We start from the raw sequence: 26,541 nt of genomic DNA, 5'->3' as shown, positions 1-26,541 counted from the left end.
GAGTTGACTGATTTATATATCGACGGCTCATACCAGGCACTTGGTATCAGCTGCAGAAACATCTCGTCTCCGGTTAGAGAGCTAATTATGTTTGTAGCAACGTGTGGTTAGGTAATCAAAATAAGAACTTTAACCTTGAACTAAGCCACTTATGTTTTCTCCACACCTTTAATAGTCTGTGATTTATGGTACTTTGCACAAATCCAGCCCATTTTCAGTTACTAAATAGCCACTCAAATGTTCTCTGGAGAAGAAATGTGTCAAAGGCGGACCCACAATCACATATTATTTAATCATATTGTCTTTTGCTGGCTATCAGGAAGGTAAAAAATGTCATTCCTGAGTCAGACCTATAGCTTTTCCAGCCCGGTATTTTGTCTGAGACAGCTGTAACGGGAAGCTCGGAGGAATCATGTGATGATGATCTCCTCCTTGGTTTTCTCCCTAGTGTTTACGATTGACATTTAAATATCCCTGAAGTTTTCCCTTCTGGCATTCCTTCATCCCTGATTTTCTCCAAACCGCTCTCAAAGTTTGCTTATGTTTTCTTCTTGCGTTAATGAATTTCATGGGAATTCCACCTGCCGTATGAGTAGTAGTGGTGTAGTAGTAGTTTTTCCCCCAAGTTAGAGGGTTTGGTGAGTATTCCTTCATAATGATATTGTGGGATTTGTTGAAAAACAATCCCCGTTTGCTTTATCACCCACCCTACTTGTGTGAACCAGATTATCACTCCATAAAGGCAAGGACTGTTCTGTTGGGGTTTTTTTTTTCCCTTTGGTAGCAACCATTTTAATACATAATATAAAGACTTATCTTTTGGAAATTCATATATCAATGAAATTGAGAGATATTAAGTAAACTAAAGCTTCTGGAATTTAGACTTTGGGGGGCGGGGTAAATTTTAGTTTTTTCCCATTTTCTAAAGCATTTATTTTTTTTTGATTTAAGAATGACCAGTTGCTTCAAGATGAAATTGAATCTTCTGGGTCTACACTTGCAACCAAGGTAGGAATTGCCAAAAGGATTTTCTCCCCCTCTAGTCTTATTATAATATTGTCTCATTTGTGTGCCTTTTCTTCCAAGGTGGCTTGGACTGAGTTCTTAAAACCTACAAGGCAAGTAAGTACTGGGAGTTCTTAAAATGTGCGGATCGGGTTCTTGTCGGATCTCGGGTTAGGAGAAAATCATGTTCTAGTAACACCTGATTCAATGGGAATTAATGGTTCAGGGGAAGACGGTCGACACTTTTCACTCCAAGTCCCTGTATTATTGTTATACCTACTTAATAATTATGGCATTTGTTAAACGTCTACTGTACCATTTATACCCTCGTCACTTGCCACTATTTCACTGTTAAGTACTGTAAAGATGCCGAAATACAAAGGGCTATACAGTAAATGTATGGTAAGGCCGAAGCACAAGAGGCCACGAAGGAAAACAGCTGGTCACACTTTAACCAAAGCCGTAAGTAGGCTCACAACTCCCTCTTCCTACACCCAGTCTACTTGAGCTACATTGTGAATCACATCATACCCGAAACATTTGTACTTGCAGAAAATATATTCCTTAATTCCTCTACCCTTTTCCACCCAGACTGGGTAATGAGAACGTACGTTGAAGCAGTGTTGACATACCGATGGCGCAAGTAGATTTGGTGTAGGAAGAAATGGCTCTGTCTCTTTTCCGACCCTCCTATCTCTCCCAGCAGTATCTCAAGAGGAGATCTCCCACGTCCTCCAAAATCCACCCCCGTCTATCTGCCACTCAGACCCCACCCCTTTACATTTTATCTAAACACTTACCTCTTCCCTTCTTCCCTCCCTGACTGCCACCTTCAACTGTCCACTCTCCAGTGGCCTCTTCCCCACTATTTTCAAGCATGCTCGTGTCTCCCCTCTCCTAAGAAAAACCCCGTCTTTGACCCCACGCCTCTCTTCAGTCATCACCCTGTTTCCCTCCTACCACTCCTCTCCAAACTCCTTGAGTAAGTTTTCTACACCTGCTGTCTCCAGCTTCTCTCCTTGACCCCTCCAATTTGGTTTTCACCCCTTTCACTCAACAGAAGCTTCCTCAAAGGTCTACCTCCTGGTTTGTAGAACATAATTTTCCATAACACGAGGCTCTTCGAGGACAGAGCTACCATGGTTTAGCAGAAATTATCGCCTTTCCTCAGCTTACTGGTCCGTCGAGTCAATAGCCTTGTCAGATATTGGAAAATTAGAAATTCTGAACTCACATGGGGCAATAAAACCCTTTAGTATTAACAATACCACTCTCAGCAGTGCTTCTCAGGTAATGAATGAAGAAATAAGCCATTTGATTTGTTTTTTTTAATTGCAACAAGGTTGTTGCCTTTTAGGCCTGAGACAGCATAAGCCTTGGGGCCCACAGGAACTGAGTTAAGGCAGGGTAAATACACAGAGGGCAGGTGACTAATTTCAGGACAGGCTGGCTCCACTTTCCTGTCAGCTTCATTGAATGCCAGCGGAAATCCTCTAGGACAGGAGACAACCACCATAAAGCCCTGGGCTCTTGTCAGTCTTCTGTCTGTTGGTTTTCCAAGGTAATCTCATCGATCCTTCGTGGTGGGATTGAACTACTGAAGGAATGGACCGTCGTGTCCACCTCTGTAGATCCAATTAAGTAACCATTTTGGGCTCTCTTACTGCTTACTGATTATCAACTGTGTGCTTTTGGAATCACAGTTTAGCCATGAGCAGCATTAGGGACAATGGGAAAGTGCAGAGGACAGTGACAAGATCCCTGGTTGTAAATTTCTTGGGTTCACACAAGCATCAAACCTTATCAGCAGGACCTGTCTCTGAAACCTCCTAATTAACTCTTCCCCCCTGCCCCCACACACCTCCCCACCGCCGGAAAAATTCAGGAGGATGACGATAGTCAAGGATTTGATAATGAATCAAACTGTCAAGCATCCAGGTGACTATAGGTCCAGGATCATTTTTCTATCCTATGCAGCTAGGCTAGAAAGAGTTAGAAGGGGGAAATGAGAAGCCAGTTTGAAACTTGGCTTATTATTCTCTTAAGACTCATTGTAACTCAAAAAGCTTCATGAATTCTGCCTGACTGATAATCCTTGGGAGGTCTCACCCAGAAAAAGAAGTCCAGGTGATTGTAGGCCATCCTGAATGATCAGTAACCTAAAGAAGACTTCAGGTCTCAGAAATGTTCGTCTGCAAAGACCTTGAGAAGTGACCTGGCCCTTTGTTCTCTCTGGTTTACCCACTGAGAGAACAATTGAAAGTCAGAATAGATTGTGCTGTGCACACCATAAACTCTTAATAAATATGATTGATTGGTTGATTTAGTTCATCTTTAGTGTCCTTCATTGATGGAGAAGCAGAGAAGCAGCATGACTCAGTGGAAAGAGCCTGGGCTTTGGAGTCAGAGGTCATGGGTTCAAATCCCGGCTCTGCCACTTGTCAGCTGTGTGACTTTGGGCAAGTCACTTAATTTCTCTTTGCCTCAGTGACCTCATCTGTAAAATGTGGATTAAGACTGTGAGCCCCATGTGGGACAACCTGATCACCTTGTAACCTCCCCAGCGCTTAGAACAGTATTTTGCACATAGTAAGCGCTTAATAAATGCCATTATGATTATTATTATGGAGGAGGAGGCCTCACCGTTTTCTTTTCCCAAGATTTTTCAGTGTAGCAGTCACAATGCATGAACTTGGTTTTGTTAACATTCATTCAATCGTATTTATTGAGTGCTTACTGTGTGCACAGCACTGTACTAAGCACTTGGGAAGTGCAAGTTAACAAATATTCTAGTCCATTCCATAATAAAATCAAGTCTCCCAGCCACGAGAGCCGGGAAGCCTCTGCCTGCTTTCACTGTCAGGCCGGGAACTGGGGGTGGGTGGTGCCAGTGCAGCCGGATGGCCGTCGGCGATGTGGTCATTGAACGTCTACGTCCGTAGTAGGAGGAAGGAATGTGTGAAACCCTGTGCTAGGTGCAGGGATTAAATGTGAAATAGAATGTTCTAAGGTACCATTTGGGAGGCGATGGAATTCAGGGACCGGGATATCAACCCCACATGGACTCAGTTTAGTGTTTCGCTTTTTACCCTGGCCCTCATCCCCTGGTGCCACCTTCAGTCAACCAGGCAGTGGTTGACTGCCCAGGAGAAGAGGGTGGCGTGAGGCGAGGAAGGAAGGTGAGGAAAGAGGCTGAGCCCGGGACGGAGAGTCAGCCGGAGAAGCTAAAAGTGCAAATGAAATGGAGCAAGTTGGCGTGAACCTTCTGATTCTCCACTCCAGTTGTTGCCCATCCACCTTAGCATCAAACCGAAAATCCTCACCACACGCTCTTAAAGCACTCTTCACTTTGCCCCCTTCTCCTCAACTCCCTGATTTCCTACTAGTACCCAGCACACTTCGCTCCTGTAATGCCAACCTACTCAGCGTAGGTCTCGCCTATCTCAGCCCCAGCCTCTCTCCCGGGTCCTGCATCTGGCCTGGAATGCCCGCCCTCCTCATATCCCACCGACAATGACTCCTCCCCGCTTTCAAACTCTTACTGAAGGCACGTCACCTCCATGAGGCCTTCCCTGACTAAGCCCTCTTTTCCTTTTCCTTCCACTCCCTTCTGTATCGCCCTGCCTCGCTCCCGTTATTAATCCCCGCCCCCAGCCCCACATATGTGCACATATGTACAGGTCTGTAATTTCATTTAGTTATATTCATCCGTCTCCCCCTCTAGACTGTAAGCTTGTTGTGGACAGGGAATGTGTCGGCTCTGTTTTGTTCTCTTCCAAACCCTTAGTGCAGTGCCCTGCACACAGGAAGCGTTCAGTAAATACGACTGATTCTCCTACAGGTCAGAGAGGGTGGCACCCATTTCTTAGCATGCCGATTCCCTTTTGAGGGGTGGGGGTACAGTGAAATGTTAGAGGCTCATCTTCAGAGCCAACAAGAAAGGAACTGTAAGAAAGAGTAATGGAGCTTTCGTCAAGAATTCTTTAGAGGGCAAATTCTCAAAGCTTAATTCCAGCTATCACTTCGATCTTAATGGTTAACCAGCACTGCCCCTTCATAGCCAATACAAGGACTTGTTTTCTTCTCTTGGGCTGGAGTGGAATGTGGGATAAGCGTTGCTTCAGTCTACAGTGATTGTAGAAAACAAATTCATTTGTTAGTAGTATGTGCCCGACTAATGCTAGACTTTAGCCTTTAGCTTTTCAAATGCCTCCTGTCGTATCCTGGGTGAGCTCAAAGGATTAAAATGAGATTTGCTGGGTCTTTACCAAGTTTTTTTATTAAAAGAAAAACCTAGAAAAGTTTGAATTTTTAATACACTGTACTAGAATTCAAACAAATTCATTTGTTAGTAGTGTGTGCCCGACTAATGCTAGACTTTAGCCTTTAGCTTTTCAAATGCCTCCTGTCGTATCCTGGGTGAGCGCAAAGGATTAAAATGAGATTTGCTGGGTCTTTGTTAAGGTTTTTTTATAAAAAAAAACCTAGAAAAGTTTGAATTTTTAATACACTGTACTAGAATTCAAACAAATTCATTTGTTAGTAGTGTGTGCCCGACCAATGCTAGACTTTAGCCTTTAGGTTTTCAAATGCCTCTTTTTGTATCCTGGGTGAGCTCAAAGGATTAAAATGAGATTTGCTGGGTCTTTACTGTTTTTTTTTTTTAAAAAAAAACCTAGAAAAGTTTGAATTTTTAATGCACTGTACTAGAATTCAAACAAATTCATTTGTTAGTAGTATGTGCCCGACTAATGCTAGACTTTAGCCTTTAGCTTTTCAAATGCCTCCTGTCGTATCCTGGGTGAGCTCAAAGGATTAAAATGAGATTTGCTGGGTCTTTATTAAGGTTTTTTTATAAAAAAAACCTAGAAAAGTTTGAATTTTTAATACACTGTACTAGAATTCAAACAAATTCATTTGTTAGTAGTGTGTGCCCGACCAATGCTAGACTTTAGCCTTTAGCTTTTCAAATGCCTCCTTTTGTATCCTGGGTGAGCTCAAAGGATTAAAGTGAGATTTGCTGGGTCTTTACTAAGTTTTTTTTAAAGAAAAAACCTAGAAAAGTTTGAATTTTTAATACACTGTACTAGAATTCATTCAAATCGTAATATCAATTGAGAAGCAGCATGGCTTAGTGAGCGGATAGAACGCAGGCTTGGGAGTCAGAGGAACCTGACCTGTCCGCATCTGCTGTGTGACGTTGGGCCTGTGTGACCAGTTCCTTCATCTGGAAAATGGTGATTAAGACTGTGAGACCTAGATGGGACAGAGACTGTGCCCAACCTGATTAACTCGTATCTGCCCCAGCGCTTAGCACAACGCCTGCACACTCGGTTCTGCACACCGTCAGTGCTGCATAAATACTGTTACTACTAATTCTAGCAAATTAATGAAGCACATTTCCCCTCCCCGCCCCCCCTTTGCAGAAACCATGTTCTCTTTCCCACAAGAGATAGTTTTTTGGGCCAAGTGCTCACTGATCCTAATCTTAACTATCGTGAGCCCCATGTGGGACAGGGACTGTGTCCCACTGGATTAACTTGCATCTACCCCAGTGCTTAGAACAGTGCTTGGCAAGTAGTAAGCGCATAACGAATGCAATAATATAATAAAAATAAAATATAAAATAGTAATCATCATAATAATAATATGAAGGGGGAGCTGCAATTTTCAGGGCCATCTCTGGAGCCCTGGCTATAGTTGGGACTAGGTCATGGCTACCAGCTAGTCCTCTGTTTCCACATGTCGGTCTTCCGTTTCCGCACGCCGGCCCACCGTTCAGTGCCGGCATGGAACAGCGCAGTACAAACGGAGCAAGAGTTCTGCAGCTCCCTTCCCTCCTGAGTTCATTGTCATATTCATTGAGTGCTTACTGTGTGCAGAGCACTGCACCAAGCACTTGGGAGAGTACAGGAGAACCCCAAACAGACACATTCCCTGCCCACAACGAGCTTAAAGTCTAGAGAGGGAGACGGTTCCGAACCCTTAGGTCGGTGGTATCCTGTCCTGCTAATGAATTTACGGCTAGTTTATGTAGTCTCAACCGTCCTGCGTGGTCACCTCCAATTAGATCAAATTCCTTTGATTTAAAGAAACAAAAATGGGGATCTCCCCCCGAAAAAAAAAAAAAGATTGTCATCGGAGATGGAGCCTCCGACAGCTGTCTCCATGAAGACCGAGCTAAAGAATTGAGCCTGACTTCATTTCAACCCCGAGTGCGTCTTTGTCCTTGAGCATCAAGGAAGTCTTCTAGTTCCTTGGCTGAGTCATAACTGTTTGGAGATGTAAAGAATCTTTTATTAACTTTGGCCTCGCATGGTGCTTTCCAAATTCCTGTCCCCTGAGAGGCTTTCGATCTAATCCACAGATCAGCCGTACCCCACGGAACTCGCTGGGCCTTGTAATAATTAAGCCTGGTCTTTGTTAAGTGCTTACTTTGTGCCAGGCACTGCACTATGCGCCGGGGTGGATGCCAGCAAATCGGGTTGGACACAGTCCCTGTCCCACATGGGGCTCGCAGTCTTAATCGCCATTTTATAGATGAGGGAACTGAGGGACAGAGAAGAGAAGGGACTTGTCCAAGGTCACACAGCTGACAAGTGGCGGAGCTAGGATTAGAACTCAGGCCCAATCACTCGGCCACCCCTCGTGCCTTGAAAATGTGGTTGGGTACCTTTTCCCAGAGACTTGCATGTTATGAATTAGTAGCTTTTCCATATGGTTAAGGTCAGGGATCATGTCTAGCAAATCTGTTTATATTGTACTCTCCCGAGTGCTTAGCATCATGTTCTGCACACAGTAGGTGCCTAAAAAATAACAATTGCTTGATTTCCCAGTAGTTGTCATTCCAGTGGAAAGGCAGGTAAGCTGAAGGGGGGGAAAAAAAACAATGAGCAGAGACGGCAAGTCGGCAAACCCTACTTGCTTCTCTCCTTTTGACTGGTCTTGAACCTGTAAGAATAATAATATAATAATGATGGTTTTTGTTAAGCGCTTACTATGTGCCAAGCACTGTTCTAAGCACTGGGGTAGATACAAGGTAGTCAGGCTGTCCCACGTGGGGCTCACAGCCTTAATCCCCATTTTTGCAGATGAGGTAACTGAGGCCCAGAGAAGTGAAGTGACTTGCCCAAAGTCACACAGCTGATAAGTGGCGGAGTCGGGATTAGAACTCTTGACCTCTGATTCCCAAGCCCATGCTCTTTCTACTGAGCCACGCTGCTTCCCTAATGATCAACTGGACTAAACTAGTATTTTTAATCTTTATGATAATTGAAAGTAGAGCATCGCCATTTTAAATTCAGTGTCGTGTTATGGTTGTGAGTTGGCAGGAGACTGCAGGAGTAGGAGACGGCTTGTTCTGCTGACAGAGGTAGCGGATCTTTAGCTGTAGGGGAGAACTTGAGCTTGTTTTCATCTCCGGGCCCCCGAGAGCAGGCCAATTTCTGCTGAATGCTTTTGTACCTTGGAACGCCCCTCCACTAGGGCCCTCTTCAATCTTATCAATCTGTCCCCCTTGAAAAAATTGTCGGACTTCTTAGCAGGTATCGGGAAAACCCTAACCTTTTCTGTCTCCGTTTCTGTGTAGCGCAGTGATGCGTGTTGGATGGTCTAAGTCCTTGGGATAGGATTGACCGTTGAGCATCTGCCACGACCATTTCCAAATGGAACTGGCTCCAGATAACATCTTTGGTTATCTGCTCAGGAGTCTCTTGGACATCCTTTAAAGTCCGACCCAAAGTTGGACAGAACTCCCTCCAAGGTCCAGTCATTGTTGGTGGCTTAATTCCACCCCAAGCTGGAAGCTAGGGACACAAAGGGAAGCAATGTGGCCCCGTGCAAAGAGCCCCGGAGTCAGAGGACCTGGGTTCTAATCCCGGCTCCTCCACTTGTCTGCTGGGTGACCTGGGGCAAATCACCTCACTTCTTTGGGCCTCGATTACCTCATCTGCAAAACGGGGATGAAGACTGTGAGCCCCATCTGGGACGGGATTGTGTCCAACCAGATTTTCTGGAATTTACCCCGGCGCGTAATACAGTGCTATGCACAGAATAAGCGCTTGAGAAATACCATTGATAGATGGAGTGTTGTAAAGGTAAACTGCTTTCTGGCCCAGAGGGAAGGGGGCTTCCACCCCATATCAGGTGAGTGGCGGATGAGGAACGCCCTCAATTTCTGCTCTCCCCAACGCCGGCAGGTGCAGGGGAGGGCTCCCGTCCCATTCCCGTCCCACTTTAGCTCAGCGGGAGAGGGAGGCTGGTCCAGGCTGAGCCCAGAGGGAGCCATCTGCTGAGAACCGGTTCCGCTTCCGACCCCCAGTTCTGACGCACGGAGCCAAGACGTCCTCCCTCTCCCTGGAAACAAGTGCTCTCCCACGACACCTTGACAGTTTTCTCCAAAGGCAGACTACCCTCGGCCTGAATGAGACTCTTAGGACTCGGGGCAGTAGTTGATAGATTGACATTCAGGTGGCTCTCGGTTTGAGTTCTTCGATAGACATTTTACATAAATTGTTAATTGTGGTTTTTGGTTTGACATTGGCTAAACGATTTGCATCAGTCAATCAGTAGTGGTATTTGTTAAGCGCTTATTGTGTGCCAGGCACTGATCTAAGCGCCGTGGTGGATACAAGCCAATCAGGTTGGTTACTGTCCCATGTGGGACTCATAGTCTCAATCCCCATTTCACAGATGAGGGAACTGAGACCCAAAGAAGTGAAGTGACTTGCCCAAAGTCACACAGCAGACAAGTGGCGGGGCCGGGATTAGAACCCGTGACCAACGATCAGTCATTTGTATTTATTGAGTGCTTACAGCCTACAGAGCCCTGTACTAAGCTCTTAGCACTATAGTAATATGTAAACTATTAGTTGTTTCTTATTGCCACTGGCCTTGAAAGGGGCCCTGGAGATAAAGAGTTTGTTTTCACATCTGTGACTCTGAATTGTTCCACTGTGGTCCCGTAATCTCCATTTGTTGCCCACACACATCAGAACATTCTTGCAGCTTCTGCATTTCATAAGCCCTTTGGCCCTTCTACCTTCCCTCTATCAGGCCCTTGTGATTTTAATGAGATTGTTGTGTAAGCTGGAGTCAGCCAGGTGCTATTTTCTTTGGATCCTCTTAAAGCCCCAAACTTCCTTGCCTGGTTACATTGTGTGTGTGTGTGTGTGTGTGTGTGTGTGTGTGTGTACACACACACTTCGGGGGGAGGTGTCAGGCCTCTGAACTCGTTTGGGAGTTGGAGAATGGTCTTCAGGAGGGCCAGAGCAAGGGAGTCGAGATGGAGAGAGTCAGAAGCAAATTTGCTTGGAAGGAGTGAAGAAGGCAAGCCGAGGTGCTGCGGAAGAGAGCAGGAGAGAGAATGAAACTTGGAATCGAATGGTCCAGAGTTTCTGTCGGAAGCCGAGAGACGGGAGTAGCCATTGAATGTTTTGAGGAGGGGGGGCACGATCGTTCTTCATGGCATTTTAGGAAGCTGCTATGGATGGAGGCAGGGAGATCCCACAGCCCCTGGCTCGGTCCCTCGACTCATTTTTCCTTTAACAGCACCATTCCTTCTCGTACCTGTCAGTATAATCCCTCACTCATCCCTGCTCCTGGGATCTTAAAATTTTTTTGTGGGGGGGCATGTTTAAGGTGATATTTTGTATCATTTCCCTTTCTAGATTATCAGGTCTTAGAGGGCAGATATTTTTTTTTTAAATGTGGCTAGTATGGGACTGAATATCGTGTGAGTCATTACTGACCGTGAGGTTTATATTGGGTATCTGTCCCATAATCTTGGAGGCACAAACAAACGCCAACAGGAAAAATGGGTACCTGGTCACGCTGTCATTCACTGATGACATTTTTCTATCCTTCGTCAGGTTCAGGGAGCAAGCTTCCGAGGTTGGAAAGAAGTGACCTCGATGTTCAATAAAGATGACGAACAACAATTACTTGAAAGGTGTAAATCTCCCAAATTTAAAGGGTAAGTGAAAAGCAAGAGAAAGAAATGAATGAATCGGGCCCTGGAAGAGGTAAAAACGGGTGGGCTTACAGATTGCCGAAATAGTGTAGATTTGCTTGAATCCTCTGAATGAAGAAAAGCTACTTTCTGAATAATCCTAACACTCTGTAAACAACTAAATCTTTCAGATTTCCCGCTGCTAGCCCAATGTGCTGGGTACTCTAGGCCATTGGTAAATGCCACTGCTGCTGTTGATCAATCAATCAATCGTATTAATTGAGCGCTTACTGTGTGCAGAGCACTGTACTAAGCGCTTGGGAAGTACAAGTTGGCAACATATAGAGACAGTCCCTACCCAACAGTGGGCTCACAGTCTTAAAGGGGGAGACAGAGAACAAAACCAAACATACTAACAAAATAAAATAAATAGAATAACTATGTACAGGTAAAATAAATAAACAAATAAATAGAGTAATAAATATGTACAAACATATACATATATACAGGTGCTGTGGGGAAGGGAAGGAGGTAAGATGGGGGGATGGAGAGGGGGACAGAGATATTGGGTTCCACCGTCTTGGTTGAGCTTCAGAGTATGTAGGAAAGCTCCCCTGAAGCCTTACATCTTGTAGTAGAGCATCCTGATCCCCGAGAAAGGCAAGCTAATAATAATCCTAATAATCATGGTACTCGTTAAGTACTTACTATGTGCCAAGCACTGTTCCAAGCGCTGGGGTGGTTAATCAGGTTGGACTCTGTCTCTGTCCCACATGGGGCTCTCACTCTTAATCCCCGTTTTTTACAGATGAGGAAACTGAGGCCCAGAGAAGTGAGGCGACTTTCCCAGGGTCACCCAGCAGACATGTGGCGGAGCTGGGATTAGAAGCCGGGGTGCTGAAGGGCACCTCTGTTCCACTGGGCACGGCCGCTGGCCTTCAAGAAGGTTTCATAACCGACCAGCTGCCGGACTAAGCTGGGTGCCCTCAGAGGGAGTCGTGAGAACGTGGGCTGTAATCCTGGTTCTGCCACTTGTCTGCTCTGTGTGACCTTGGGCAAGTCACTTCACTTCTCTGGGCCTCAGTTCCGTCATCTAAATGGAGATTAAGCCTGTGAAGCTGTGTATGAACTGATTAGCTCATATTCATTCATTCATTCAGTCATATCTATTGAGCGCTTACCGTGTGCAGAGCATTGTACTAAGCGCTTGGGAAGTACAAGTTGACAACATATAGAGACGGTCCCTACCCAACAACGGGCTCACAGTCATATCTACCGCAGCCCTTAGTACAGTGCCTGGCACGTAGTAAGCGCTTGACAAATACAAAAAAGCACGACTAGTCCTGGGGTCTCCGAAGCACAAGGGAAACAGGGTCCACCCCCCCCGTATACCCTGACAATTCATCCCAAGGGGAAGTCTCAGGGCTGTGCCAAGGTGAGTACCGACTGGGTGAAAGATGGCTAACAGCTAACTGGCCTCCTACTCACCCCTCCTTCGAAGGAGCAACAGGGTGACACTGGAGACATCGAGGCGCCCAGCCCGCGGCGACGGACTCTCCGGGAGAAAAGCCCCCAGGCTGCTGCATCCAAGACCCGCTGGCCAGCCGTGGGCCACGGCGATCTGGAGGTCCAAGAGCCTCATTTCGTTTCTGGGGGGAAAGGGCACATTCGGTGGAACACGACCGAGTCACCCGTTTAAAATTAGACAGGTGCGACCATCCAGCTGGTTCGGCAGCACATAATAAACCCTCAACAGATATCATAAGTATCATCATGTTGCCAACTTGTAATTCCCAAGCGCTTAGTACAGTGCTCTGCACACAGTAAGCGCTCAATAAATACAATTGAATGAATGAATGAATGAATGAATCATTTATTATTACTCGCTACTTATTCATCAAGATATAGGCCAGAATTTTTTCTGAAAAATGGGATCTGGATCAGTGTGGGACTCCCCCACTAGATTGAAAGCTTCCTGAGGACAGGGTACATGATCTCATTCAGTTCTGCTCAGCCAAGTACTTAGTACAGCCGTCAGTGGCTGTTCGATTGGTACTGTTAATTAATTAGGAATGTAGACTTTTCATTGGGAGGGAGAAACTCTCGGAAACGAGAAAAGCAGCGTGGCCTAGTGGAGAGAGCCCGGGCCTGGGAATCCGAAGGACCTGGGTTCTAATCCTGGCTCTTCCAAGTGCATGATGCGTGGCCTTGGGCGAGTCACTTTACTGCTCCATGCCTCAGTTTCCTCAACTGTAAAATGGGGATGCCCCTTCTTCCGCCTACTTAAACTGTGAGCCCCATGTGGGACAGGGGCTGTGTCCGACCTAATTAACTGGTCCCTATCCCAGCGCTTAGAACAGTGTGCACCACATAGTAGACACTTACCAAATGCGATTTGAGAAGCAGCATGGCCTAGTGGTTAGAACGGGGCCCGGGAGTCAGAAGGACCTGGGTTCTAGTCCCAGCTCCGCCGCTTGTCTGCTCTGTGGCCTTGGGCGAGTCGTTAACTTCTCTGGGCCTTAGTTTCCTCATCTGTAAAAAAATGGGGATTGAGACTTTTAGACTGTGAGCCCACTGTTGGGTAGGGACTGTCTCTATGTGATGCCAATTTGTACTTCCCAAGCGCTTAGTACAGTGCTCTGCACATAGCGCTCAATAAATACGATTGATTGATTGATTGATTGTCTCTATATGTTGCCAACTTGTACTTCCCAAGCGCTTAGTACAGTGCTCTGCACACAGTAAGCGCTCAATAAATCCGATTGATGATGATGAGACTGTGAGCCCATGCGGGGCGTGGACTGTGTCCAACCCGTTTAGCTCGTACCACCCCCGACGCTTAGAACAGCGCCCGGCACACATTAAACGCTTAATAAGTTCCGTTCAGATACATCAGAAAGAAAGAAAAAAAGAAGTAACAGCCGTGCCTCTCTCATCTCATTAGAGAAGCAGCGTGGCTCAGTGGGAAAGAGCACAGGCTTTGGAGTCAGAGGTCACGGGTTCAAATCCCGGCTCCGCCAATTAGCTGTGTGACTTTGGGCAAGTCACTTAACTTCCCTGGGCCTCAGTTCCCTCATCTGTAAAACGGGGATGAAGACCGTGAGCCCCCCCCGTGGGACAACCTGATCATCTTGTAACCTCTCCAGCGCTTAGAACAGTGCTCTGCACATAGTAAGCGCTTAATAAATGCCATCATCATCATTATTATTCTTATCATCTTCCTCCAGGACGAGTTTGAGATCGAAAGACGACGCGAAGACGGAGAAGAGGTCTGGATTTTGGGACAGCCTGGTGTTGAAGCAGACCCCGCTGTCCAAGAAGCCGGATGAGATGGAAGGGTGGGAGCCCCCCCCCATCCCCGCGGACGACCCCTCGGCGGCCGCGGCCAAGACGCCGACCGACCGCCTGTCCTGGCCCAGCTGGGAAGAGGCGGCCGTCAAGGGCTCCGCCAAGTACACCAACCTGCCCAGTTCGGCCAACAGCTCCAGGTGGAGCATTAAGTCAGCGGGGAAGTTGGTCAGTATCCGGCGCCAGAGCAAAGGGAACCTGACTGAGCACTGGGAAGAACTAGAATGATCCCCGCCGGCGGGTTCTCGAGGAGAATCATTTCCCCATTTTCCATGTGTGCGCAAACCAAAACGTGTGCAATCCGCGACACCTGAACGTTTAGCGAGGGTTCTTCCCATTTCCCAGGGGCCGGGACGGGGGTGTGTGTGTGTGTCTGTGCTGGTTACGTTCGATTCCATCCGCCAGCGGGGTGGAGGGGGTTCCGCGGCCCACGTTTAAAAGAGTAGGGAACCGATTTCGTGCCTCTGTTTCCCATTCCCGTTTCTCAACAGGCTCGACAGTCAATATTACCAAAAACGTGGGTCGTTCTTTAAGGGGCGCCGACCTACACCTACGTAGTTGTGCTTTCCGAAGGAGCCCCCCCGCCCCCGGAATCGCGACGGCCCCTTTAGGATATTCGTTTTTTGACGCCGGTCCCTTTGATTGCCCACGTTGATTTGCCACTTGCCACAGAACTCTTCTCGTGACGGGGCGGTAGGTTTTCTATCGTCCGGCTCGAACGCTTTCTTCGTCCCGCACGCAAGTTGTCGTGGTGGCTCTGTAGGGCGCACAGAACATGACGATGTAGCAGTTCTGCAACCCTCTCCTTCCATTGCCGGTCAGGTTTAACCTTGCCGGTCCAGTGGAGTCTTCCAAAGGTTTTGCTAAATGTCAACTCACGTGAAAAAAGTGAAAATTCTTTTAAGGGTCTATTTTTAAACTGCCTGTGTAAAAAAGTCAGATTTCAGGAAAGTAAAATGTCAGTGTGTTTAAAATTCATCTTAGCTGGGGAGAAATCATCTCTGGTTTGCACATAGAGAGTTGTGGTTTATTTTGTTTAGTTCCCCCCCTCCCCCCCCCCACCGTTCTCCCTCTGGATTGTAATTGTCATCTGATTCTAAATTATTTATTCTAAGGAGTTACTCTCTGTCTTTTCTTTTTTTTTTTAGTTTTTAGGACAACTCAGCAATGATGCAAAATATACGCACAAATTTTAGTCTTCATGTACTTCGTTCTGGTACTGTTTTGACACATTTAAATGTTCAGTATAGAATTCAAATTGTATATAAAATATTGAAAGTGCCTCTCTTTCTACAATAGCACTAGGGTCTCCCACCCCACCCCTCTGTTTTGCGTTTGCAAATGAGATGCTTACCAGTGTGTTCTGTTGGATTTTAAAACAATTTCCCATCCTGTTTGAATTACCCCTTCACCCGAAATAGAGCTCTAGCTGCTCCAGTTGTGTCCTCTGAAGTTCCCTCTCTAAATGTTCCCAGCTTGACATTCAATAAGCACGTGAACTTGTCATAGGCTCGTCTGGGTCCCCCTCTCTCCAGAATCTCAGATGCACTGGAGAGGCAAGATTGCGCTCTATTGTATTTTTCTGGACTGCTTCTTTTAACTGGATGTCTCATTTAATGTTCCCGGGAAGCATCCGAATGTGCCTGAGAGAAAATGCCAGTTAGTGTAACAAGAGAAAAAAAAAAATCCATCAAAATATAATCATTTATTTGGAATATGCAGGGGTTTTTTTCGAGGGGGGCGGGGGGACAAAATAGCCTGTAGGTTGCCACTGTAAACAGTCTAAAATTCTAGGAATTTCAGTTTCGGACTTTTGGACACGTAAGCCTTTGGGTTTTTGTTGGAGGATTAAGAGGAAAGTTGGCCGTTCAACAATACGCGATTTAAGCTACTTAAGGGAAAAAAAAAAGCGCGTGATTTTCCTCAGGCAAAATCATTTTGTTGAGAGACTCCTTCCGTATGCTTTAAAGAAAATGCTCACCGTAATTGCATAAAAGGTATTCCATTTCGTGATTTATGCAAAGTTTTGGAGCTTTGGCACTTGGCCAGCCAGGACTAAAACGAAAGCCAGAGATGCAAATCTATGAAAGGCTCCAGAAACTTAAACTTGGGGAGAAAGGTCAAGAATGCCATTAGTTTCTCCTCTTGAGGAAGCTCTGATATACTGTGACCAGTCAAAATTCTGCCTTGTACATTATACTAAGTGCCTGTATCATCACCTCAGTGGTGTCGTTTGTGACGCACAGCTTGATCGAGACATCGTCTTTCACAGATTAAAGAGGTTTCTAGTAAAAGTGGATGGTGGCGGGTTGTCTCAGATCTGCATCACTTTAGACAAAACTCTTATTTCGTTGGGACATTCGGAACTTCTTGGAAATGTGAATCTGGCTGAATTTTTAATCTCTAAATGTCCGTCGATGAAAGTCGAAGCTGAGTTTTTTTTTTCTTCTGTCTAATTTTAAGAGAAAATTTTAATATAATTATTTATTGTTCTATTATAGTGGCTTATTTTAGGAAGGAAAAAAAAAGCTTACAAGTGACTCGTCTTAGTTTTCCCGAGTTTAACCGGAAAGTGGGAGATTGGCTTTTTGTCCTGTGTCAGCCAGAGTTTAAGCTGCTTCTCCCTTCGATGCACACAACCAATGTAGTCTGTGTCCCTCACTGCTTATTTTGAAGGTGGAGTTCCCTATTTTTATTTTTTTTTTTGAGTAACTTTAGTCCTGCTTCACCGAAGATAGCGTTAAGACTGAACTCTGAAATTTCGCACAAAATTTGAAAGGTTGTTTATCTTGTCATTGGCAATCTGCATGTTCATTGGCTTCTACTTGAAGGCTTGGTGTGGCCCAAATTAGTCACTCCCAACATTTTTAGCACCATTTTAAAATTCACACGATCTTGTAGAATTTTCACAAATAAAGGACGTTTCCTTTGCGTTGCTTCAAGCTGTGTTCATTGATTTTGGTGGAGTTTCCTTGGACGGTGAACGGGTTATGAGGTAAATGAACTGGTCCATGTGATCAGAGTGGCTCCAAGTCAGCCCCTCAGACAGTTGTATTTATTGAGCGCTTACTGTGTGCAGAGCACTGTGCTAAGCGCTTGGGAGAGTACAGTGCAACAGTAAACACATTTCCTGCCCACAATGAGCATATAGTCTAGAGGGGGAGACAGACATTAAGATAAATAAATTACAGATATGTACGGGGAAGTGCTTATCCACTTTTGCACTACTAAAAGGCCTCTCTGGATCAAGATTTAGAGAAGCAGCGAGGCTTGGTGGAAAAGAGCATGGGCTTTGGAGTCAGAGGTCATGGGTTCAAATCCCTTCTCCGCCAAAGCACTTACTACAGTGCCCTGCACACAGTAAGCGCTCAATAAATTCAATTGAATGAATGAATGAGTGAATGAACTCTGTTGTAGCGTACTCTCCCAAGCGCTTATTACAGCGCTCTACACACAGTAAGCGCTCGATAAATACAACTGAATGAATGAATGAACTCTGTTGTAGCGTACTCTCCCAAGCGCTTATTATAGTGCTCTACACACAGTAAGCCACAGGTAGCAATGATTGAGTGACCGATGGGTTAAATAGTTAATCAAAAGTGAACGTTTTCCAACTGCATGTGGCTTTTTTTTTCCCATTAGATTGCTCACAAGATACTTTTTCCAGGATACTTTTTCCTTTGGCTAAAATATAAATCAAAGGTAGATATCGTTCTTAGCGGACATGCCCTAAACATAACCTGACAGATTAAAATATCTGAGGAAAATATAACTAAAAATATATCTAAAATATTCTTCAAAATATTCAATTGTATTTATTGAGCACTTACTGTGTGCAGAGCACTGTACTAAGCGCTTGGGAAGTACAAGTCGGCAACATAGAGACGGTCCCTACCCAACAATGGGGTCACAGTCTAGAAGATAATAATAATGATGGCATTTGTTAAGAACTTACTATGTGCAAGGCACTGTTCTAAGCGCTGGGGGGGATACAAGTTGATCAGGTTGTCCCATGTGGGGCTCACAATATTAAACCCCATTATACAGATGAGGTAACTGAGGCCCAGAGAAGTGAAATGACTTGTCCAAAATCACACAGCTGACAAGTGGCGGAGCTGGGATTTGAACCCATGACCTCTGACTCCAAAGCCTGGGCTCTTTCCACTGAGCCACGCTGCTTCTCTGATCTCTGAGAGGAGGGAATATCTGAGAGGAAAGTTCTACACTTCATGATTGTGCAGATAATCCATGATGTATTTCTTTAAGGGTATTGGTTAAGTGCTTACTATGTGCCAAGCACTGGGGAACAAGCTACTCAAGTTGGACCCAGTCCATGTTCCACGTGGGGCTCTCAGCCTTAAATCCCCGCTTTACAGATGAGGTAACTGAGGCCCAGAGAAGTGAAGTGACTAGCCCACAGTCACCCAGAAGTCAAGCTTAGTACGGTGCTCTGCACACAGTAAGCGCTCAATAAATACGATTGAATGAATGAAAAGTGGCGGAGCCAGAATTAGAACCCTGCTCCTGACTCCCGGGTCTATCCACTAGGCCAGGCTGCTGCTGCTCCTAAGCATGTTGTATTTGGTGGAAAGTGGAAGTCACGGTAAGGAATCCGGAGAGGCGGGGCGGAATTCCGGGCGCTGCGATCCCAGAAGCCGTCTTGGACAATCGGGTGTTTCCCATATTTCTCTGCCAGTGTGCTTCGATGGTTTTGGGAAGAATGAGCGTTTTAGATGGTGATTTCGGATTCGGTCTCCGTCCCTCTGTGGCCCTTAGGTTGTCGGAACTTGTTCCCAGATCATCCATTCTGTTGGCGCTCGTTTGGGTCAGAATGGAATGATTGCTGGGAATGGGATGAAGAGGATGCATTCGGGCGATCTCCGCGTTCCGAGGATTTTAAAAAACTTTAGTTTATCTGAATGCACCCGGCTCCATCTGGAGATGTGTTGTTGAACAACTATAGAGCCATGAGTCAAGGCTTTGCGTCCAAATGCCGCAGGGAAGACAAGGCCCTCCTGTGAGCCTCCATTCCAAATCCATTAACTCATTGATTCAATCGTATTTATTGAGCGCTTACTGTGTGCAGAGCACTGGACTAAAACCAGGCTACAAGCCCAGCTTCTCTACTCTGGCCAGGGTCATCGGGTGGAGATAACCGAGTTGGGAGAGGCAGAAAGCCTTGGCAGACTTAGCAGCCCCTTCCACATCAGTAAGTTAATCGCATTTATTGAGTGCTTATAGTGTGCACTGTAGTAAGCGACACCATGGACACATCTCTCCCAGAACGCCCCGCTCTCCATCTGCAGTCGTTGTGGTAGTGGTTGCGGAGAGTTTTCTTGGTAAAAATCAGGAAGTGATGATGATGATGATAATGGCATTTATTAAGCGCTTACTATGTGCTTACAAAGCACCGTTCTAAGCGCTGGGGTGGTTACAAGGTGATCAGGTTGTCCCACGGGGGGCTCACACTTAACCCCCATTTTACAGAGGAGGTAACTGAGGCACAGAGAGGTCAAGTGACCCACCCGAAGTCACACAACTGATACGTTGCCAACTTGTACTTCCCAAACGCTTAGTACAGTGCTCTGCACACAGTAAGCGCTCAGTAAATATGATCGAATGAATGAGTGACAATGGGCAGAACTGAGATTTGAACCCATGACCTCTGACTCCAAAGCCCAGGCTCTTTTAAGATGTGAGTTCCATGTGTGTCCTGATTATCTTGTACCTACCCCAGCACTTTTAGTACAGTGCTTGGCACATAGCAATTAACAAATGCCACAGTTATTATTATTATTATTATTATTCACTTGTGTCTATTTTGCAGATTTACTTCTCAGTAAATAATGTTCCTCAATTTACAGACAACTTCTTCCCCAGTTACATTGAAGGCACTCTTGAAGGGCAAGGATTACATCTTTTGTATATATCCCCAGGGCAGTGTTTTCATTCATTCAATTGTATTTATTGAGCGCTTACTGTGTGCAGAGCACTGTACTAAGCGCTTTTGCACCATTGCCGCCTTCCACTCAGTAAACTCGAGCCTCCGCCCTCGACTCTCTCCCGTGCCGCTGCTGCCCAGCACAGGGGAGTTTTGACTTGTAGCAGATGACCTGCCACTCACCAGCCATTGCCCAAGTTAAGAATGGAATGGGTAATAATAAATAGTAAATAATAATGACATTTATTAAGCGCACTTACTATGTGCCAAGCACTGTTCTAAGCACTGGGGAGGTTACAAAGTGATCAGGTTGTCCCTCGTGGGGCTCACAGTCTTAATCCCCGTTTTACAGATGAGGGAACTGAGGCCCAGAGAAGTTAAGTTGGGGGAAGCAGCGTGGCTCACTGGAAAGAGCCCGGGCTTTGTATATATGTATATATGCTTGTACATATTTATTACTCTATTTATTTATTTATTTTACTTGTACATATCTATTCTATTTATTTTATTTTGTTAGTATGTTTGGTTTTGTTCTCTGTCTCCCCCTTTTAGACTGTGAGCCCACTGTTGGGTAGGGACTGTCTCTATATGTTGCCAACTTGTACTTCCCAAGCGCTTAATACAGTGCTCTGCACACAGTAAGCGCTCAATAAATATGATTGATGATGATTCCTCATCTGGAAAATGGGGATTCAGACTATGAGCCCTCCGTGGGACAACCTGATCACCTTGTAATAATAATAATAATAATAATAATAATGATAATAATAATGGTGGTATTTGTTAAGCGCTTACTATGTGCAAAGCACTGTTCTAAGCGCTAGGGGGGATACAAGGTAACCTCCCCAGCGCTTAGAACAGTGCTTTGCACATAGTAAGCGCTTAATACATGCCATTATTATTATTATTATTATTATTATTATTATTAAATGACTTGTCCAAAGTCACACAGCTGACAATTGGTGGGGCCAGGATTTGATCCCATGACCTCTGACTCCAAAGCCCGGGCTGTTTCCACTGAGCCACGCTGCTTCGACTCTCCCTCCCTGACTTGAGACTGGTAGAGTACTGGAAACTCTCCAGGTGTGACCCTGAGAGGGGAGTAAGCGCTTAGGAGAGTACAAAGTAACAATAAACAGACATTCCCTGCCCACAATGAGCTTATCGTCTAGAGGTGGTATTAGACATTAATATAAATACATAAATTGCAGGTAAGTATGTAAGTTCTGTGGGGCTGGGGGTGGGGGTGAATAAATGGAGCAAGGCAGGGTGATGCAGAAGGGAGTGTGAGAAGAGGAAAGGAGGGCCTAGTCAGGGAAGGCCTCTTGGAAGAGATGAGCCGCCAATAAGGCTTTGAAGCCGGGGAGAGTCATTGTCCGTGAGCTATCGTCATCATCATCATCATCAATCGTATTTATTGAGCGCTTACTGTGTGCAGAGCACTGTACTAAGCGCTTGGGAAGTACAAGTTGGCAACATAGACAGTCCCTACCCAACAGTGGGCTCACAGTCTAAATGGGGGAGACAGAGAACAAAACCAAACATACTAACAAAATGAATAGATATGTACAAGTAAAATAAATAGAGTAGCAAATATGTACAAACATATATACATATATACAGCTGCTGTGGGGAAGGGAAGGAGGTAAGATGGGGGGATGGAGAGGGGGGCGAGGGGGAGAGGAAGGAAGGGGCTCAGTCTGGGAAGGCCTCCTGGAGGAGGTGAGCTCTCAGCAGGGCCTTGAAGGGAAGAAGAGAGCTAGCTTGGCGGATGTGCGGAGGGAGGGCATTTCGGGCCAGGGGGAGGACGTGGGCCGGGGGTCGATGGCGGGACGGGTGAGAACGAGGTACGGTGAGGAGGTTAGTGGCAGAGGAGCCGAGGGTGCGGGCTGGGCTGGAGAAGGAGAGAAGGGAGGTGAGGTAGGAGGGGGCGAGGGGATGGATGGACAGCCTTGAAGCCCAGGGTGAGGAGTTTCTGCCTGATGCGCAGATTGATCGGTAGCCACTGGAGGTTTTTGAGGAGGGGAGTAATATGTCCAGAGCGTTTCTGGACAAAGATAATCCGGGCAGCAGCATGAAGTATGGATTGAAGTGGAGAGAGACACGAGGATGGGAGATCAGAGAGAAGGCTGATGCAGTAGTCCAGACGGGATAGGATGAGAGCTGAAAAGGGAGGGTGGTTCTGGCCACAGGTAGGACGTGGGCGAGAAGTGGACGGCGAGCAAGACGAGATGGGGGTACAGTGAGAAGGCTAGCATTACAGGAGCAAAGCGGGCAGGCTGCGTTGGTCCACATCATCCCAGCCGAGAAGCAGCGTGGCTCAGTGGAAAAAGCCCGGGCTTTGGAGTCAGAGGTCATGGGCTCAAATCCCGGCTCTACCAATTGTCAGCTGTGTGACTTCGAGCAAGTCACTTCACTTCTCTGGGCCTCAGTTACCTCATCTGGAAAATGGGGATGAAAACTGTGAGCCCCACATGGGACAACCTAATCACCTTGTATCCTCCCCAGCGCTTAGAACAGCGCTCTGCACATAGTAAGCGCTTAACAAATGCCGTCATTATTATTATTATTATCCCAATTCTGCGTCGTTTTTCTCCCGAAGCCCAGGCCAAAGTGGTGTCCCTATCGCGGGGCCGCTTCTGGACCGGGACATACCTTTAGTACAGTGCTAAGCGCTTAGGACAGTGCTCTGCACACAGTAAGCGCTCAATAAATACGATTGATTGATTGATTGATTGATGTGTAAATCCAAAGGAAAGCACAGCCACAGTTCAGTTGTTCACGATCCAAGCCACATTTCTGAGGCCTGTCTTAATAATAATAATAATAATGGCATTTTTAAGTGCTTACTATGTGCACAGCACTGTTTTAAGCACTGGGGAGGTTACAAGGTGATCAGGTTGTCCCACGGGGGGGCTCACAGTCTTCATCCCCATTTTTACAGATGAGGGAACTGAGGCACAGAGAAGTTAAGTGACTTGTCCAAAGTCACACAGCCGACAATTAGCGGGGCCAGGATTGGAACCCATGACTTCTGACTCCAAAGCCCGGGCTCTTTCCTATGGTTCTGATGCGTTCTTATAATACGCTTCCAAGTGTTCATGAGCAGAAAAAGGGGAGACGTATTAGTGAATCGGTTCATTTTCCTAGTCGGGATGCTTTAAGATGAAGGCACTGATTCCCTTTCACTAACCGGTTGCCATTTTGACCTTCGGCATTTGATTAATAGCTTGTTCCGTTCAGCCAGTACCACCCGGGAGTTTGGAAAGTTTTCTAACGGTACTTTCACGTTTTCTCCCAAGCTAATGGCTGAGTAATGGGAAACAGCCAGCAGAACAATTGCAAGAATTTGGAAGAACCGCCCTCTCGAATGTGGTAGGTTTCTGGCTGGGTTTTTGCCGTCGCATATGAGTTGTTTCACCCCTGTGTATCCTCCACGTTTAGAGTGACCTGGGTGCTGCGGTTACTCCCTTAGGAGGAATGCCTGTGGTCTGGGGGGATAATAATAATAATAATAATAATAATAATAATGGCATTTGTTAAGCGCTTACTATGTGCAGAGCACTGTTCTAAGCACTGGGGGGGATACAAGGTGATCAAGTTGCCCAACGTGGGGCTCACAATCTTAATCCCCAGTTTGCAGATGAGGTAACTGAGGTTCAGTGAAGTGACTTGCCCAAGGCCACACAGCAGACATGTGAATGAGTTGGGATTCGAACCCGTGACCTCTGACTCCAAAGCCCGTGCTCTTTCCACTGAGCCACGCTGCTTCCCAATAATGATAATAATGATAATAATAATAATGATAATAATAATAATAATAATAATAATAATAATAATGGCATTTGTTAAGCGCTTACTATGTGCAGAGCACTGTTCTAAGCACTGGGGGGGATACAAGGTGATCAAGTTGCCCAACGTGGGGCTCACAATCTTAATCCCCAGTTTGCAGATGAGGTAACTGAGGTTCAGAGAAGTGAAGTGACTTGCCCAAGGCCACACAGCAGACATGTGAATGAGTTGGGATTCGAACCCGTGACCTCTGACTCCAAAGCCCGTGCTCTTTCCACTGAGCCACGCTGCTTCCCAATAATGATAATAATGATAATAATAATAATAATAATAATAATAATAATAATATTTCACCCCCGTGTATCCTCCATGTTTAGAGTGACCTGGGTGCTGAGGTTACTCCCTTATGAGGAATGCCTGTGGTCTAGGGCGGATAATAATAGTAATAATAATAATAATGATGGCATTTGTTAAGCGCTTACTATGTGCAGAGCACTGTTCTAAGCGCTGGGGGGGATACAAGGTGATCAAGTTGCCCTACGTGGGGCTCACAATCTTAATCCCCATTTTGCAGCTGAGGTAACTGAGGCTCAAAGAAGTGAAGTGAGTTGCCCAAGGCCACACGGCAGACATATGGATGAGTCGGGATTCGAACCCGTGACCTCTGACTCCAAAGCCCGTGCTCTTTCCACTGAGCCACGCTGCTTCCCAATAATAATAATAATAATAATAATAATAATAATAATAATAATAATAATAATAATAATTAATAATAATAATATTTCACCCCTGTGTATCCTCCACGTTTAGAATGACCTGGGTGCTGAGGTTACTCACTTATGAGGAATGCCTGTGGTCTAGGGGGAATAACTAATAATAATAATAATAATAATAATAATAATAATAATGACGGTATTTCTTAAGCGCTTAAGCGCTTACTATGTACAGCCCACAGTTCATTTGTTCACGATCCAAGCGGCATTTCTGGAGCCTGTCAATAATAATAATAATGATGGCATTTATTAAGCGCTTACTATGTGCAAAGCACTGTTCTAAGCGCTGGGGAGGTTACAAGGTGATCAGGTTGTCCCACGGTGGGCTCGCAGTCTTAATCCCCATTTTACAGATGAGGGAACGGGGCACAGAGAAGTGAAGTGCCTTGCCCAAAGTCAGGGGGAGCCGGGATTTGAACCCATGACCTCTGGCTCCAAAGCCCGTGCTCTTTCCACTGAGCCACGCTGCTTCTCCGGACATCTGCACACAGTAAGTGCTCAATAAATACGAATGAATGAGTTAATCGGTCTGGAAATCAGACCTTGGGCAAGTCACTTCTTTGTGCCTCAGTAACCTCACCTGTAAAATGCTTTGGCATTAATGGAAAGACCCCGGGCTTGGGAGTCAGAAGTCGTGGGTTCTAATACCGCTTCTGCCGCTTGTCAGCTGTGTGACTTTGGGCAAGTCACTTAGCTCCTCTGTGCCTCAGTTACTTCATCTGTAAAATGGGGATGAAGACTGTGAGCCCCACGTGGGACAACGTGATTACCTTGTATCCTCCCAGTGCTTTGCACATAGTAAGCACTTAACAAATGCCATTATTATTATTATTATTATTATTATTATTATTATTATTATTGTTATTGTTATTATGCTGCCCGGGAAAATTAAGACTTGGAAACAGGAAAACTGTGGAAATAGGGAAGCAGCATGGCCTAATGGAAAAGGCACCATTCTGAGAGCCAGAAGACCTGATGAGTCCTTTAGCTACCCTAGTGCCTGGCGCAGATGTGCTTAACAAATAATAGTAATTAATAATTATGGTATTTGTTAAGCGTTTACTAAGTGCCAGGCACTAAGTGCTGGGGGAGATACAAGATAGTCGGGTTGGACACAGTCCCTGTCCATAATAGAGTTTACAGTCTTAATCCCCTTTTTTACAGATGAGGGAACCGAAGCCCCGAGAAGTTAAGTGACTTGCCCAGGGTCACACAGCAGACAAGCGGCAGACAACCCATGACCTTCTTCTGACGCCCAGGCCTGTTCTCTATCCACTAGGCCATGCTGCTTCTCTTAACTGGTAATAATAATAATAATAATAATAATGGCATTTATTAAGCGCTTACTATGTGCAAAGCACTGTTCTAAGCGCTGGGGAGGTTACAAGGTGACCACTCTTAACTGTTTTTAGATAAGGCCTTACACATTTGGGGTTAATTAAATCACCTCGCTTGATCTCAGTATCGTGAAGGTTTAGGAGAGGTAGGGTGATCAAAACCCAAAAACCCAATCTTCAGGTGATATAAGGCGTAACAGATCAAAGAAAGGACGACGATTTGCTTTGGAAAGTTGATCAGGGAGTGTGGTATTGTACTCTCAGAGGCACATAGCACAGTGCCCTGCACAAAGTAAGCATAAACTATAAGCTCGTTGTGGGCAGGGAATGTGTCTGTTTATTGTTATAGTGTACTCTCCTGCTTATGAGAAGCAGTGTGGCTTAGTGGCAAGAGCC

General features: G+C 45.7%; 1 protein-coding gene across 1 annotated transcript; it reads left to right on the top strand.

The window, feature by feature from the left end:
• The first annotated feature begins 559 nt into the window (after nucleotides 1-559).
• Nucleotides 560-17,239, top strand: LOC119949813 (testis development related protein). Its single transcript, XM_038771655.1, has 4 exons — nucleotides 560-586; nucleotides 952-1,008; nucleotides 10,875-10,978; nucleotides 14,182-17,239. The coding sequence occupies exons 1-4, from the start codon at nucleotides 560-562 to the stop codon at nucleotides 14,528-14,530; spliced, it is 537 nt and encodes a 178-aa protein (XP_038627583.1). The 3' UTR covers nucleotides 14,531-17,239.
• Nucleotides 17,240-26,541: the final 9,302 nt, after the last annotated feature.

This window comes from Tachyglossus aculeatus, chromosome X1, assembly GCF_015852505.1.
Source record: "Tachyglossus aculeatus isolate mTacAcu1 chromosome X1, mTacAcu1.pri, whole genome shotgun sequence".
Taxonomy (NCBI): Eukaryota; Metazoa; Chordata; class Mammalia; order Monotremata; family Tachyglossidae; genus Tachyglossus; species Tachyglossus aculeatus.
This window is presented reverse-complemented; position numbering and strand designations above follow the sequence as displayed.

What these genes read in the sequence shown, in the direction of transcription:
- LOC119949813 (XM_038771655.1), top strand. Translation starts at nt 560, where the DNA reads ATGAATTTCATGGGAATTCCACCTGCC. An exon ending in GGTCTACACTTGCAACCAAG is followed by an intron (nt 1,009 to 10,874) that starts GTAGGAATTGCC and finishes ATCCTTCGTCAG; the next exon opens with GTTCAGGGAGCAAGCTTCCG. An exon ending in AAATCTCCCAAATTTAAAGG is followed by an intron (nt 10,979 to 14,181) that starts GTAAGTGAAAAG and finishes ATCTTCCTCCAG; the next exon opens with GACGAGTTTGAGATCGAAAG.